Source organism: Cyanistes caeruleus, chromosome 32 (assembly GCF_971803275.1).
Source record: "Cyanistes caeruleus chromosome 32, bCyaCae1.hap1.1, whole genome shotgun sequence".
NCBI classification, from domain to species: Eukaryota; Metazoa; Chordata; class Aves; order Passeriformes; family Paridae; genus Cyanistes; species Cyanistes caeruleus.
The window spans coordinates 161,089-176,863 of NC_141733.1; the positions used below are offsets into that span (position 1 = coordinate 161,089).

At 62.2% G+C, this 15,775-nt stretch overlaps 1 protein-coding gene across 2 annotated transcripts in view; it reads right to left on the minus strand.

The window, feature by feature from the left end:
* Positions 1-1,544: 1,544 nt before the first annotated feature.
* LOC111940510 (cyclic AMP-dependent transcription factor ATF-7) overlaps positions 1,545-15,775 on the minus strand; it is a 38,522-nt gene continuing 24,291 nt past the window's right edge. The window contains exons 3-12 of one of the 2 annotated variants that reach the window (XM_086870613.1): positions 14,385-14,481; positions 12,241-12,359; positions 9,153-9,287; positions 8,704-8,861; positions 8,074-8,173; positions 7,270-7,383; positions 6,873-7,019; positions 5,366-5,563; positions 4,547-4,655; positions 1,545-2,022 (exon numbers count right to left, since the gene is read on the minus strand). In XM_086870613.1, the coding sequence (XP_086726739.1) occupies positions 1,802-2,022; positions 4,547-4,655; positions 5,366-5,563; positions 6,873-7,019; positions 7,270-7,383; positions 8,074-8,173; positions 8,704-8,861; positions 9,153-9,287; positions 12,241-12,359; positions 14,385-14,481 (1,398 nt within the window). In that variant the 3' untranslated portion in view covers positions 1,545-1,801. Of the gene's footprint in view, positions 2,023-4,546; positions 4,656-5,361; positions 5,564-6,872; positions 7,020-7,269; positions 7,384-8,073; positions 8,174-8,703; positions 8,862-9,152; positions 9,288-12,240; positions 12,360-14,384; positions 14,482-15,775 lie in introns of both variants that reach the window. The other variant, XM_086870612.1, reaches the window with a different exon arrangement.

Here is a 15,775-nt window from a genome sequence, read left to right on the forward strand (position 1 = left end):
CGCTGAGCTGCCGAGAGCAGCCCCTGATGTCCCCCGGCTCCGGGGATGGGGTCGGGGAGGGGACAGGAGGGGACTCGGGACCCCCGGGGCTGGCAAAGTGCAGGTGCCCGGCACTGCCGAGCGGGGCCAGGGGCTGCCAGCCCCGGGAGCCTCGGGAAAACGGGAGGAATCACCACGGGGCAGAAATCAGCAGGGGTTCGCCCCAAAACTGGTCACAAAGTGAGGAGCGGCTGCTTTTGGGGTAAAAGAGGCCTGGAATGGGCACGGGAAGCTCCAGGCCTGTGAGTGAAGCAACAACAGACCCAGCTACAGCCCAGCCAGTCTCCAGCTCATTCCCTCCTTGTCCCTGACCACGTTTGGAGCTTTCCCACCGACCTTTCCAGGATCTGCGGAGTTCTCAAGGCACTGGCGATGGGGAACGCGAGAACCCCGGGGTGGGTGAGACCCCGGGCACAGAGAGGAGCTGGGATGAGCAGGGGGAAAGGGGAGCGCGGGAGCTGCAACACAAACCCAGCCCAGCCCCGATCCCAGCCCCGATCCCAGCCCCGACCCCAGCCCCGACCCCAGCCCCGACCCCGGCTGAGGAAGAACGGCAAAGAGGGAGGGGGAGAAGCCGGATCCCATTGCCGGAAAAACCCCAAACCTCAGGGCTTTCCCGCCCGTGCCGGGACCCCAGGCTCCTGCTCAGCCTTTGCTTTGGGTTTTGCTGTCCCTGGGAACCTTCCAAGTGTGGGGAAACCAAACAGAATCACCTGGACAAACCAACCTGGCTCCAAAGTGGCGAAGTGCGACCTGAGGGGGGGCTTGGCTGAGGAGGGACCTGTGAGGGGCAGGAATTCCAAGGGCTGGAGCAGTTCCACGGACCGGGACAAGATTCCTTCCAAATCCCAAAAGCACGCGGGAGCCCTTCCCACTCCGCGGCTGCTGGCTGCGGTTCCTCGGGAGGCACCGCCGGCCGCAGGAGAGGCAATCCTCCAGCGTGCAGGAGAAGGGACCGGATTTGGGATCTGACCTGCCCGGGATCCTTTGGCTGCTCCGGCTGGGGAGCGACGGAGGCTCGGTGACCAAAGGCTGCCGTCGGAGCAGAGCCCGACCCCGTTCCCGGCTCCCTCCCCTCGGAACGGGCAACAATTCCATGATTTAAGGCCACCGTTAGCGAGGAGCCGTGGGCGGGAGGCGATCCCGGCGGTGCGGGATGGGCGGGCGCAGCCGGTGCCGGGTCTGGGGTCTCACGGTGTCGCTGCCGGCTGGGCTCTGCCCCGTGTCCTGACCCCATTTCCATCGGGAACGCGGGAGCAGCCCCGGCCAGGCCGTACCTTCCCCAGCCCCTGCCTGGGAGCAGCCCCCGGCAGCCCGGGGACGCGTCCGTCCCCAGCCCCACGCTGTCCCCGTGTCCCAGGGCACAAAGCCGGGGCAGTCCCGCTTCCCCTCGTGTCCAAAATCCACGGCTGGGCTGGGGGAGGGAGCTCAGAGCTCCGGGCGGCTCCTGGTGAAGGTGCAGCGGCCCGGGGACGGGGCTGGGAGCAGACGGGGACAGCTCGGAGTGTCACAGCGTCCTGCCCAGGGCAGCTCCGAGTTTAGTGTTAACCCCGCGATCCCGGATCCGCCCTGCCCGGGGGCTCTGCGGGGGCTGCGCAGCGGGGAAAGCGCCAGAGCTGCCCTTAACTCAAAACAAAACAACAACAACAAAAAAAAGAATAAAACCCCAAAAAAGAAAAATCCCGGCGGGCCGCCGCCGGTCAGCGCCGGGGCTGTGGTCAGTCCGTGCGGCCGCAGCGGGCACTCCTCGGGCCCGGGGCCATCATCTGCCGGCAGACTGCGACTGTGGGGCCATGATGACGTGCGAGGCCACGGGCACGGCCAGCTCTGTCCTTTGCCCGGCCATCTGGGCCAGCACCGAGGTGGCCACGGCCTCGGCGGCCGAGCGCGCCGCGCTGAGCCCGTTGGGCGCGGCCGAGGCCGAGCTGTGCTGGATGACGGGCGCGGGGGAGCCCGTGGGCTCCGAGCTCTCCTTCGGGCTCTCTGCTCCGGGAAACGGCAACCGAGAGAGGAAAACGTCAGGGCTTGGAGCTGCTGGGGTGGGCTGGGAACGGGGCTGGGCTGGGAACGGGGCTGGGCTGGGAACGGGGCTGGTTTGGGATGGGAATGGGGCTGGTTTGGGGTGGGAATGGGGCTGGTTTGGGATGGGAATGGGGCTGGTTTGGGGTGGGAATGGGGCTGGGGTGGGAATGGGAATGGGGCTGGGGTGGGGTGGGAATGGGGCTGGTTTGGGATGGGAATGGGGCTGGTTTGGGGTGGGAATGGGGCTGGGGTGGGAATGGGAATGGGGCCGGTTTGGGGTGGGAATGGGGCTGGTTTGGGATGGGAATGGGGCTGGGGTGGGAATGGGGCTGGGGTGGGGTGGGAATGGGGCTGGTTTGGGGTGGGAATGGGGCTGGTTTGGGGTGGGAATGGGGCTGGGGTGGGATGGGAATGGGGCTGGTTTGGGGTGGGAATGGGGCTGGTTTGGGGTGGGAATGGGGCTGGTTTGGGGTGGGAACGCTGCTGGGCCAGAGAGGGATCAGGGACTGTCGGGCACTGGCTGCACACTGACCATTCCAGCCTGGAGCAAGAAGCCAGCCCTATGGAATATGGAACCCTCTCCCTTCTGGCAGGACTGGACAGAACTGGGAGATAAGAATCCTCCCCTCCTGCTGGGGATGGCCGGCCCCATCCCTTGGAGAAGCAGGCTGGAACCTTCCAGAATTCCAGGCCGTGGAACCCTCTGGAATTCCAGGCAGGAAGCAGCACAGCTTCCCGAGGAGGGCAGCACTGGCACAACCTTCATCCCCAGCGCTCCTTCCCAACCATTCATTCCTCGTAAAAGGAATTAATTTCCCCTCAGGTTCCGGAGCCCGAGGCTGAGCAGCCCCTTCCCCACCTGCCAGGGGGAGCGGGATCCCCTCAGCAGGGCCAAGAGCTCGGCTTCTGGGGGCATTTTTTACCTCAATCACCTGCTCTGCTCTTTATTGCTCCCCGAGACACTGTGATCCATCAGAGCCCATCTCCAGCCTCTGCCTGCTGCGGTTTTTGGGAACTCGCGGCGCCGGGAGGGGCAGAGCCCTCGCTCCCGGTGAGCCCCGGCTCCGGAGCTCTCTGCACCCACAGAGCAGGAGCAAATTCCAGAGGGATGGAATTTGAATGGAAAGGTTTGATTGGGAGAGCAAACAAAGGCAGGAGCTGGGATGTTTCTGCCACGTAAAACCCCCAATAATGGGGAAAAATCAGGTTTGGGGTTCAGCACACCTCAGGGGGCACGGGGGAGTGGGCTCGGATTTCCTTCTGGAACAACCTTGGCCTGGGCTCGGAGAAGGTGGACAGAGCAATACCCTGCCCTGGCACCCCAAAAGGCAGGAGATTTACAAGGCACTGCAGATAAAGCCCCCGAGGGTCCAGAGGCTGCTGCAATTCCATCAGGGACCCGCGGCTTTGTTCCGGGGCCTGCCTGGCCACAAATCTGGGCCATAAAAAGGGGCAGAGGGGAGGGGTGGCTCTCATGTTCAGATTCCTGATGAACTCCTGCTGCCGTGGGGAGCGGGGAGAGGAGCCCAGGGACCCCTCTGTGGGGTGGGGACAGCCACTGCGGGGGTGACAGCGGCCGTGCCAGCACGTCCCTGTGCCTCACCGGGCAGCACACCATTCCCGAGATGGGACCAAGGCACAGCCCCCAAGGACACAGAATTGAAATTTTTTTTTTTAAATAATCTTTTTTTCTTTTTCTCCCTCGTTTTTTGCAGTTTCCCATTCCATTCTCTCAGCTCATCCATCCCTGCCTCTCCTCCCATTTTTCCAAGGAACACTAGAGGACTCCAGCGTCCTCCCAAAGCCTGACAGCAGCCTGGAATTGGTATTGCAGGGAGGGCAGGAGGACCCAGATCGTGTTTAGCTCCCGGGTTGGTTATAATGAAATAGGCAGCATTAAAAAAAAAAATGAAGGGAAGAAAAGGAGATAAAAAAGAGCTTTTTTTTTTTTTTTTTCCACTTCCAAGCGGAGCCAGCTGGATGGGAATGCAGAGCAATGGAGCTCCATGATGTCATGGGGAGAGTCTGGCCTTTCCCGACTCTGCCTCTGCTGTGCAGCAGCGAATTTTGGATTTCAAATGGATTATGGAGGGCTTGGCTCGCTGCCGGGAGCAGGGAGAGCTGGATCCACACCAAACCCCCAGCCTGGACAGGCACAGCCCTGGGCAGGAGCCACCCCGAGGTCCAAGGGACCCCCAGAGCCGGAGACGGGCAGAAATGGGGGGCTGGGGGTGTCCTGCGAGGGGCCACGGGGGTCCCTCCCAGCCCAGGGGGGCGCAGTCCCTGCCCTGTCCCTGCCCTGTCCCTGCACTGTCCCTGCACTGTGACAGCCCTGCCCAGCAGCACCCAGAAGTGGCAGGGAGGTGACAGGGAGGTGACAGGGAGGTGACAGGGAGGAGGTGGCAGGGAGGAGGTGGCAGGGAGGTGACAGGGAGGTGACAGGCACAGCCCTCTGCAGGGAGTGGCACAGCCATCACTCACTCACCCAGGTAGCCCTGAGTCTTCTTCTGCAGGGCCGTGACAGGACAGTCCTTGTGGGCCAGCAGCAGCTGCTTCAGCTGAGCCACCTCGTTCCTCAGCAGCGTCACCTCGTTCTGAGGGCACAGACACCTGTGGCTGTCACCTGTGGCTGTCACCTGTGGCTGTCACCTGTGCCAGCTGCCAGGGCTGAGCTGCCCCTGGCCCAGGCACCTCCACCCACAGCAGTGTCCCTGTCACTGTCCCCGAGCTGCTGCCACCAGCCTGGGGACACCTGGAGCGCCTCTGGCTCTGCTGGGACTCGGCAGCGCCCGGTGGGGACATCCCAGCCCCTCCTCACCCGGAGAGCGGCTGTGAGCCAGGTCTGCTCCCAAAACCCACTGGATTATCCCCCTGACGTGTGTGGGGAAGCAGCTGAAACCCAGACAACTGCATCCCAAAAGTGCCCAAGGAAACCGTTTCTGGAATTCTCTCGGGAGGGAACAAAACCACCAGGGTGGGGTTCCAGCAGGGATCACCTGGAACCAGCCCAGCTCGGCCCTGGGCAGTGCTGGGAGCATTCGGGGAAAACCACGAGTGGAAAATCTGCGTTTCCTGCGCACTCCTGGGCACAGAGAGCCGGGGAAACGCAGGAAAAGCAGAGCAGGCACAGAGCCTCCCTCTCCCCCAGCCAGGGAAGGGCACGGGGCGAGGAAATCCCGCTGGGGAACAGCGAGGACGCAGCACTGGTGAAGCCCCAGGGACGGGAAGGCAGGAGCGAGGCGCGGGCAGGGAGCAGCTCCGGGGAGAGCGCCGTGCCAGGGCCCGGCCCCAGTTACATACTCACGCTCAGCTGGATGTTCTGGCTCGTGAGCTCCTCCGCTTTCTTCTCCAGGGAGGACACCCAGAGCTTGCGCTTCTGGCGGCAGCGCGAGGCGGCCGCGCGGTTCCGCTCCAGGAATCGCTGCCGCCGCTCGTCCGGGTCCTCGTCCACCGCCCGCTTGCGGCGCCCGCCCGTGCTGGGCGTGGGCTGGGCAGGGGACACCTGGGCAGGGGACAGGGGACAGGGGACAGGGGACAGGGGACAGGGGACAGGCTCAGCAGCAGCCTGGGGCAGGCAGGACACGGTGGTGGCACCGCAGAGCAGAGCAGAGCAGAGCTCGGTCCTGCTCGGGCTGGCAGCAAAGCCCGCTTTTTAAACGGGTAATTTGCTTTAAAAATGAATTTTCCCCTCAAAACCTTCAGCCAAACAAGCCCTTGCAGGTGACGGGAACACGGATTCTGCAGGGCCACAAATCTCCCGGTTCTATTCGGGAGAACAAAGAGAAGCAGCGAGGGCTGGCAGGGGAGAGGGGGCAATGCCAGCCCCACGGCAGGGGCACAGCCCCACAGCGGGGGCACAGCCCCACGGCGGGGGCACAGCCCCACAGCAGGGGCACAGCCCCATGGCAGGGGCACAGCCCCACGGCAGGGGCACAGCCCCACAGCAGGGGCACAGCCCCATGGCAGGGGCACAGCCCCACAGCGGGGGCACAGCCCCACAGCGAGGGCACAGCCCCATGGCAGGGGCACAGCCCCACAGCGGGGGCACAGCCCCATGGCAGGGGCACAGCCCCACGGCAGGGGCACAGCCCCATGGCAGGGGCACAGCCCCACAGCGGGGACACAGCCCCACAGCAGGGGCACAGCCCCACAGTGAGGGCACAGCCCCACAGCAGGGGCACAGCCCCACAGCGAGGGCACAGCCCCACAGCGGGGGCACAGCCCCATGGCAGGGGCACAGCCCCACAGCAGGGGCACAGCCCCACGGCAGGGGCACAACCCCACAGCGAGGGCACAGCCCCACAGCAGGGGCACAGCCCCACAGCGGGGGCACAGCCCTACGGCAGGGGCACAGCCCCATGGCAGGGGCACAGCCCCACAGCGAGGGCACAGCCCCACAGCGGGGGCACAGCCCCACAGCAGGGGCACAGCCCCACTCCTGCCCTTGCTCTTGGACAGCATATGGAGATTAAGCTCCTGGAAGCCAGGCGAGCCCGGAGCAGGTGGCCACGCTGATGGAAGGCTGGCATGTGGCGGGCTGGCAGGAGCCAGCCGAGCTGATGGCCCAAGCGGGGAGCGCTTAACCCCCGTAATTGAGTGGGAGAAGAGAGGGGAAATGCTCCTTCCCAACCCCAGAGCTCGTCAGGCAGATGAGCAGGGCTGGAGCTCGTGCCTGTGGGCCGGGAGTGCCTCAGTGCGAGGTTTTAACCCGTTCTGCAAAGCGGGAAGGACTCTGGGAGGTTTTCCCAAGCCCTGGGAGCTGCAGGTGATGCAGCCCAGCCCGGGGCAGCGGCAGCAGCAGCAGCACAGACCTGTGGCTGGGCCGGGGACGGGGCGTCGGGGTGCTGCACCAGGAGCTGGCTCTGCTCCGGCCGCGCGCTCACCATGCTGCTGGCCGAGCCCACCACCAGGCTGCCGCCGTTCAGCGAGGATGATGCTGCCAGGCTGGCCTTCAGCCTCTGCCAGGGAAGCAAAATGAACATCAGGGGAGCTCTCAGGGTCCTCAGCAGCTCCTGCCACCCCGCAGCCGCCCCGCTGGCAAAGGGCACCGTGACTGACTCAAGTCCCCAGCTGGGCTGCCCGAAGGGACAGCAGTGTCCAGCCCAGCCCAGCCCAGCCCAGCCCAGCAGTGTCCAGCCCGGGCTCCAGGGATGCCCAGGGACTGAGCAGGCTGAGGAACAGGCCCGTGACCCCCTCCCCACCACTCACCATTTTGGCTTCGGACTGTGCCGGGAGTCCCGAGGGCGAGATGGACCCGCTGCTGTTGATGGGGGGCCCGGGAATGCCAGGGATGTTGGGCACCATGGCCACCGGCCGGGCCAGCTGCGAGGGGAGCGGGGACAGCAGGGTTGGGGAGAGGAGCAGCAGGTCTGTAAATGCTGACAAATGCCTCAACTCCATCCCATCCCTCCCTTCCCTCCCCAGCAGTGCAAGGATCAGGGGAGAGGCACCAAATCCGCTCTGGTTCCGTGGCAAAGCTGCCACTGTGCCTCCTCTTTGAGCTTTCTCCCTCAAAAAAAGGGAAAGAAAGCAGAATGTGGAGGATTTGGAAACGCTTTTAGCCCCCCAAAGGGCTCAGAATTGTGAGGGAAGGGGTGAGGAGGCTCGGCAGCGCTCGGGCAGCTCCGTGTGCAGAGCCCAGCCCGGGCTGGAGGTGACATTCCGGGGCCGGCACAGCCGGACGTGTTCCCTGCAAGCTCGGCTGCCCTCGGAGCAGGCTGTTCCAAATGGAAGCAGCTAATCAGGGATCCTGCGGCTCCCAGCCCCGGCCCGGCGGCGCCAGCCATCTGTCCGGGCACGGATTTGGATTTTTCCAAACTTATTGCCCTCTGGTGTGATCCCCACGTTACTGCTGCCCTGCCAGAGCTGCCCCTCCTCTCCTCCTCCTCCTCCTCCTCCTCCTCCTCCCGCAGCCTCGCACGGACAGAGATCCGAGCGCTCGTGACCGGCAGCGCTTGGCAGGGCCGGGCCCGTTCCCTGCTCCGGCCAGGGAGTTCTGGAAGTTTCTCTCACCGAAATGACAGACGGCATCTGCACGGGGGGGCCGGGCAGCACGGGCATGGCCTGGCCGTTGGCGAGCTGCACCACGAGCGGGAGGGAGCCGGTGGGAGACCTGCAGAAACAAACAATTCCCGCATCGTGTTCCAGGTCTGTGCCTGTCCCGAGGGCTCAGGGCCATCCCTGCACCCCCAGGATCCTTCCTTCCCGAGCAGGCCCTGCCAAGCCCGGAGCTGCAGCCTCCAGGGCCTCCAGGGCCAGACAATCCCTGAGAAATCCAGCTCCAGACAATCCCTGAGCCATTCCAGCTCCAGACAATCCCTGAGCCATTCCAGCTCCAGACAATCCCTGAGCCATTCCAGCTCCAGACCGTTCCCCACCACCGGGCACCGCCGTGCTGAGCTCAGGGAGTGCTTTCATCTCTCCCCACGGCGAGTTTTGTCTTGCTTCACTGAGCTCTGCCTCGTTCCCTCACTCCAGGACAATCAGTTCCTGCTTCCTGCACTCCCATCCCAGCACCGCTGCAGCCGTGAGCAGCCGTGAGGAACCGTGAGGAACCGTGAGCAGCCCCTGGAGCGGCTCTGGAGCTCCAGGAGTTCGTTCAGGATCCGCACTCCTGCCCCAGGACACGCTGTCCGTACTCACCCCAGCTGTCTGTTGGAGGGGGGGGCCTGGGTGATGACGGAGGTGGGGGACGGCAGCGTGGGGTGCAGGGGGTCGTAGCCCAGGTGCAGCGGCAGCGAGCCCGGCCGCACGATGGTGGGCGTGGGTGTGGAGAGCATCAGTGGCTTGGAGGGCAGTTCCTGCAGGGCAGAACACACAACAGGGGCTGCTGACGGCCAGCCTTCAAATCCTGCAGCCTCCAAATTCCTGCAGCCTTTAAATCCTGCAGCCTCCAAAAACCCAGGAACTGAGGGGAGCACACGGCACACGGTGAGGAGGGGAGGCGCTCCTGCCCCTCGGCTCAGGGTGTTTCAGAGGGAGGGGAAGCTCCAGCTCAGGTCTCAAGGAGCCCAAGTCAGGCCCCAGAAAAGCCCAGCTCAGGCCCTGGCCCCACATGCAAAGGGACCATGGGGATGTGGGGACGGCCCCACCTTGTCCTTGTGCTGGGGCGAGCGTGGCCGTGACGCGGGGCTGTCCGGCGGGGACGAGTCCACCTCCACCGGCTCCTCCTCCTTGATCCTGATGTCCGGCGTGGAGGGCAGGGACATGTCCAGGGCCCCCGAGCCCTGCAGGAGGGAAAGGACAATCAGATCTGAAAGGACAATCAGCTCCAGAAAGGACAATCAGCTCCAGAAAGGACAATCGGCTCGCATTGTTTGCAGAACGTTCAGCTGCTCCCCGAGGAAGCGGCTCCGGCTCCCAGCTCTTGCCAAATTATTTTTATTTATTTGTACTGAAGCAGCATCTGGGAGCCCGAGGCAGAGAGCAGGGCTGCTCCAGCGCTGGCCAAACGGAGACGGAGGCCCAGGAAGGAGAGGCAGCCCCAGATGGCAGCAGTTTGTGGGTTCTCAGTAACACACACGGCTTCTCCACGGGTTGTTGTTATGATTTTTTGGTATAAAAAGGGCCCTGCTAAGGAGAACAGGTACCCAAGCCAAATGCCTGCGAGTTACAGGAGGCACTTTCACTCACAGAAGAGCTGTAAAACATTGTATAAATCAGCCTGAATTATTTTATTACCCGATTATCAAAAGCAAACAAAGAGCCATGCAAGTTATTAAATATCTATGAGCGCCCCATTAAAATAAAACCCAACCATATGCCTGGACTTGGCCACTTGCCACCACCCTGGGATCCAGCAGGGCCACGTGGCCCAGTGGAACCAGTTAACGACGTGTGGGGACCGGAAGGGGCAGGGGGACAAGTGGAATGAGGGGGACAAGCGAAAGTGTCCCCATGCCACACCTGGAGGGAGAGCAGGGAGGGAGGCACAGCAAGGATGATGCTCCAGACCCTGCACATCACCTGGTCTATCCATCCATCCATCCATCCATCCATCCATCCCTGCTCCATCCATCTGTCCATCCATCCATCCATCCATCCATCCCTCCATCCATCCATCCATCCATCCATCCATCCATCCCTGCTCCATCCATCTGTCCATCCATCCATCCATCCATCCATCCCTGCTCCATCCATCTGTCCATCCATCCATCCATCCATCCATCCCTGCTCCATCCATCTGTCCATCCATTCATCCATCCATCCATCCATCCATCCATCCATCCCTGCTCCATCCATCCATCCATCCATCCATCCATCCCTCCATCCATCCATCCATCATCCATCCATCCATCCATCCCTCCATCCATCCATCCATCCATCCATCCATCCATCATCCATCCATCCATCCATCCATCCATCCATCCCTCCATCCATCCATCCATCATCCATCCATCCATCCATCCCTCCATCCATCCATCCATCCATCCATCCATCCATCATCCATCCATCCATCCATCCATCCCTGCTCCATCCATCTGTCCATCCATCCATCCATCCATCCCTGCTCCATCCATCTGTCCATCCCTCCATCCATCCATCCATCCATCCCTGCTCCATCCATCCATCCATCCATCCATCCCTGCTCCATCCATCTGTCCATCCCTCCATCCATCCATCCCTGCTCCATCCATCCCAGCAGTAAAAGGGTAAATGTGGATGGTTTAGAGCAGAGTGAGGCTCCAGCCCCTGGGTTTGGGGTTCCAGAGGGGGATGCAGCCCCACAGCTGGGGGTTCCAGAGGGGGATGCAGCCCCACAGCTGGGGGTTCCAGAGGGGGATGCTGCCCCACAGCTGGGGGTTCCAGAGGGGGATGCGGCTGCAGCTCCGTGCCCTCCCTGCCCTCCCTGGGCGGGCGGCGCTGCTGCGGAAGGTGCAGCAATAACCATTTCCCTGCCCTTTCAGGGCTGCTGCGGGAATTCCAGAGGAGCCAGATTAACATGCAGCAAAGTTTCAAACCGCTTAAAACGCCCCCGGGGAAGCTCCCGCTGCGCCTGTGTTTTTAATTAACGGCGCTGGTGCGAGACCACCCTGGCAAAAAGGGAGGACAAACACCAAAGTGGACGCTGGAAGCGCAGCTCCGGCCAGCGCCGGGCACTGAGTGACCAGCTGACCTCGCCCGGACAGCGGCTCCGAGCAGGGACAATCCTTTCCCTAAGAGCCGACAGCCCCCGATATTTAGGATATTTAGGATATTTGGGATTAATTGTTGAGGAATATTGGGGCTGGGGCAGCCTAAAGGCGATGCCCGGAGCACAGCCCGGGGCCGGGGGCCGGCACGGCCGGGTGGTCTCCCCGGGCTGGGGTCTCCTGCTCGGCCGTTCCATCTGCGCCAATCCCGGCCGCTCCTTCCCCGCTCGCTGCCTTGCAGAACAAAGGGCAGGAGCCTCTGCAGCAGCCGCATACCAATGAGAGAGATCAATTTCGGTTTAAAGAGCCTGTTATTGGCGAGGGGGGGAGCGGGTGGGAAGCCAGGTTTCAGTTTTAATTCTGAATTCCTCCGTTCCCCATCTCGGGAAGATTTACGCGGCTCGGCTCCCGCAGTTTATTTCCGAGCAGCGCCGCTGACTGCGAGCGTATGTACGGACATACATCAATTTAGTAAATGTATGTGCCAGGCTGAGAGCCCGGCACGCATCTGCTGCTGCTCCGAGCCCGGCGAGGCAGGGGAGGGGCGGGGGGCTGGAAATGTCCTTAATTAGCTGCTTTCTGATGAGATCCCGTTGTCCTTCAGCCGCTGGCGCTCGCCGGGCTGCGGGGGCAGCCTGGATCGATGGCGCTGGCGGAGCAGAGAGCTCTTTGTTCGGGAGAGCCGCTCGCTCCACACGCCGGGAATGAGAGCTCCGCTCCCGGCCCCGTGCCGGCCCCTCCGAGCCGCAACCCCGGCCCCAAGGAGGATTTTGCTCCCGTCCCGCGGCTCCTTCCGAGCTCTGAGGTGTTTCGGGTACTCCCCCTCTCCATTTCCCCCCCTTTTTTTCCAAGTGAAAAGCCAAAGGAGTAACAAAGCATTAAATCTGCTCTCCGCGGGCCTCGGATCAGTGGGAAAAGCAGCCAAAGGCACCCGAGTCACAAAAATAAGACCCCGCACACGCCAGCAAATTCTTCCCGAGGTGCTGTGCCCGTGTCAGGGGCAGTGCCGGGCCCTCCCCGCCCTCCCAGCGCAGTCACAGCCTCTTGCCTTTTTCTCATCATCCTCAGCAGCTTTCTTGAACTCGTGCTCGAAGGAGCTGGCCAGCTCGTTGAAGAGTCCCACCTCCTCACAGTTCTTCAGGAACCGAGTCGGGGTCGGAGTCTGGTCTGGTTTGGGTTGGAACACCGGGAATTGGTCAGGGAGAGGCCAAAAAAATCCCATTTTACCCGTCCCAGCCCTTCAGAATGCAGGTGGTGCCCTGGGGACAGCAAGGGACACTCTGGAAAAGGGACAATCACTTCTTGCTGGTTTTGTTTCTCTGGCGTTTAAAGGAACAACCTTTGGAGCAAGAGGATTCCTGTGAATTCCCGGCTGTGGAATTCCCATCCCTCCCACCCCGGGGTTCTGCCCCATCCTCAGCGGGACAAGGAGGGAACACCGGGAGCTTGATCTCCCTGAAATCATCGACACAGGGAGAGGGGAGAGCAGCTGAAGGGAGCGGCCCCAGGGCCGGGCAGAGCCCAATCCCAGCTCCCAATCCCGGAGCGATTCCCTGGGAATGCTCCCGGTGCCAGCTCCCAATCCCGGAGCGATTCCCTGGGAATGCTCCCGGTGCCAGCTCCCAATCCCACAGGGATTCCCTGGGAATGCTCCCGGTGCCAGCTCCCAATCCCAGAGCACCTCCAGGCCTCTCTCTGGCCGTGGCCCAGCCCATAAAAGCACAAGGAGCCTCCAGCTCCACTGGGAATCCCACTGATGGATCCAGCCCGCAGACAAACACCGGGATTTTCCAGCACAAAGAGCGTCCCGGGGATGATTCAGCCCCGACTCCAAACCCTCCCTCTGCTGGGTTTGCCACTGATGCAAAATCCCCCTCTGGGCACCCTTTGCTTCCCCCCAGATCCCAATCCATAAAATCCAGGAACTTCATCAACCAAATCTCTCCGCAGGAGGTTGTTTTTCCAGGGCTTTAACAGCTCTCAGGGCTCTTTTGGGATCGCTCCGTGTTTAGCATTCCCGAGCTGCAGAGATTTCCACAAACAAAGCCTGGGAGCTCCCGTCCTTCCCCATCCCATCGAAACCCCGCTCCCTCCCTGGCTCAGCCGGGTCCTGCTCCCGACACAGGGCCTGGGGAGGCAGGGAGAAATCCCAGGGACAGAATGGTGGCTGGAAAAACCCCGGGATGGATGGAATTCCAGGCAGCCCCCACTGCTCAAAGCCAGCGGGGTTTTACAGCCCGCACCCCCCGTCTGTGTCCGACACGCACTGCTCTGGGCGGGTTTAGCTGGTCCAGAAACTGGGACAAAATAAATAAATTTGGGTTCGGGGGGGTTTAGCTGGTCCTGAACTGGCCACGGATAAATTGAGTTCGTTTGGGGGGTTTTGTGTTTTACCCCAGAGCAGCCCCCCAAGTGCCAGGGGTGACCTTGTTCCTCGTGCTCCTGAGGTGTTTCATCCCCCCAGTTCTGGAATGATCCCACTGGGAATGTTTCCTCTCCCTGGGAGCAGCTTCCATCCCACAGCTCTCTCAAAACCAGCTGAATTCCCATTCCCTGCCTCAGCACGGATTTGGGCTGGAGATAAGTGGGGAGAAGGTGCCAGGCTCCTGCAGCAGCTTCGTTTTCCCCCAGGAACGCCCCGGGAAGCGCGTCAGGAACGGCCCCTTCACCAAAGGGCCAGGAGGGGCTCTGGGACCTGCCCAGAGATGTGTGGGGTTGGGGTTTGGCCCCGGTTTTCAGGGGCTGCAGTGCCCAGGTGCTGCTGGAGCTCCTGGCTGGGCTCTGCAGCCCGGCTGCGCTCGGTGGGGATTGGATTTATTAACTGCAGCTTCCTAAAAGCTCGGGAAAATCGACACCTGGGCTGAGAGGGGAAGCTGCTTTGTCAGGTTTGGTTCATCGTCCTCAAAGCACACGCAGAGACGTGAAAGCCCTTCTGGCCATAAATCCTCCAGCCTTTAATAAAAAAGGGCAAGAGCTTAAAAAAAAATATTAAAAAAAAAATTTAAAAAAAAACCCCCAAACCCCACAAAACCTGATACTGCCATAAAAAAAAAAAAAGAAAAAAAGAAAAAACTTGGAAGCCTCTGGCTTTCCTTTCCCCCTGATTAAATGCAGATCACAGGAGGTTTTATGGGTTTTGCAGTGCATCTGGTCCCTGGCATCAATCTTGCCGGGCGCTGGCCGGGCACATACCTGCGATGATGACGGAGTCGGTGCGAGCGGGGCCGAATTTCAATGTCATCTCATGCTTGTGTTTATGAACCGCCAGGTGGTCCTCATTTGTGAACCTCTGAAATGAAACAATTTAGAAAATGGGGAATAAACGCGCTTTGTGTTTTACGGGCCCGTCCTGCGGCGGCTGCGGGGGGAGCGCGGCTGCAGCGGCCGCCAGGGCTGGGATAGGGGGACAGGGGGACAGGGGGGACAGGGGGACAGGGGGACAGGGGGACACGGGGAACGGCCCTGGTGGGGTCTGGACACTGGGGACAAGGGCTGGAATAATCGGATTTGGGCTGGAGATAAACAGGAGCTGATGGGAACGCACGGAAATTCTCCCCTCCCGAAATTCCCACTTTGTTCCTGGTGGAGGAAAAGGGAATCGGGCGCTCCTGGGGCAACTCTTCCCGTGTGGGGTGAGGCAGAGCTGGCCCCGCTGGAGATTCAGCCCCTGAGTTTTTATGGAGTGAGGAGGGAGCCGATCCCGCGTGGGAGGGGGAGCATCACCCACCCCCCCAGCCAAAATTCCACCTGCGGGGAGAACGGCGGGGTCAGCCCCATCCCTGAGCGAGGGCAAAACCCCGCGGAGCTGCGGGGCTGGGAGAGGCAGACAAAGGCAGGCAGGGAGCGCTGAGAGAGGGGAGCGAGGCAGGGACGGGGTTAAAGCACAGCCCCATAAAGCCCAGGATGGATTGCGTCTCTCCTAATAGACTGCGACAAACGGGGCCGGGGCACGGCACCGCAGCGCTTTGATGCATCCTTCCAGCAGCACCGGCTGCTTCCACAAAAACGCTGCAGCAGCAGCGGAGCAGCAGCGGAGCAGCAGCGCATTCCTGCCCTCTCCCCCTTCCTTCCCTCCCCTTCCCAAATATCCCAACCCAAAGCCACCCGAGCCACCTGTTCCTGTGGGGCTGGCACCCACTTCGGGCCTTTCCTCGGCTTGATTTACGGCTCTGCAGTTTGAGCAAATAAATCTGCATTTGCTGAGCTGAGCGGGGGCGGGGGACACTCCTGGGGTGGCGGGGGACAGTCCCGGGGTGGCGGGGGACACTCCTGGGGTGGCGGGGGACAGTCCCGGGGTGGCGGGGGACAGTCCCGGGGTGGTGGGGGACACTCCCGGGGTGGTGGGGGACACTCCTGGGGTGGCGGGGGACAGTCCCGGGGTGGCGGGGGACACTCCTGGGGTGGCGGGGGACAGTCCCCAGTGGCAGGGGACACTCCAGGGCTGTCAGGGGACATCAAGACATGGGGCCCGTGCACCCCTCGGCTCAAGGACAAGGGGGTTGTGCACAGAGCCCTTCCTTGCTCACAAGGTGTCCGGGTGGTTTGGGCTCGGATTTGGAGAAACCAGAGCTGCTGGGAGAAAA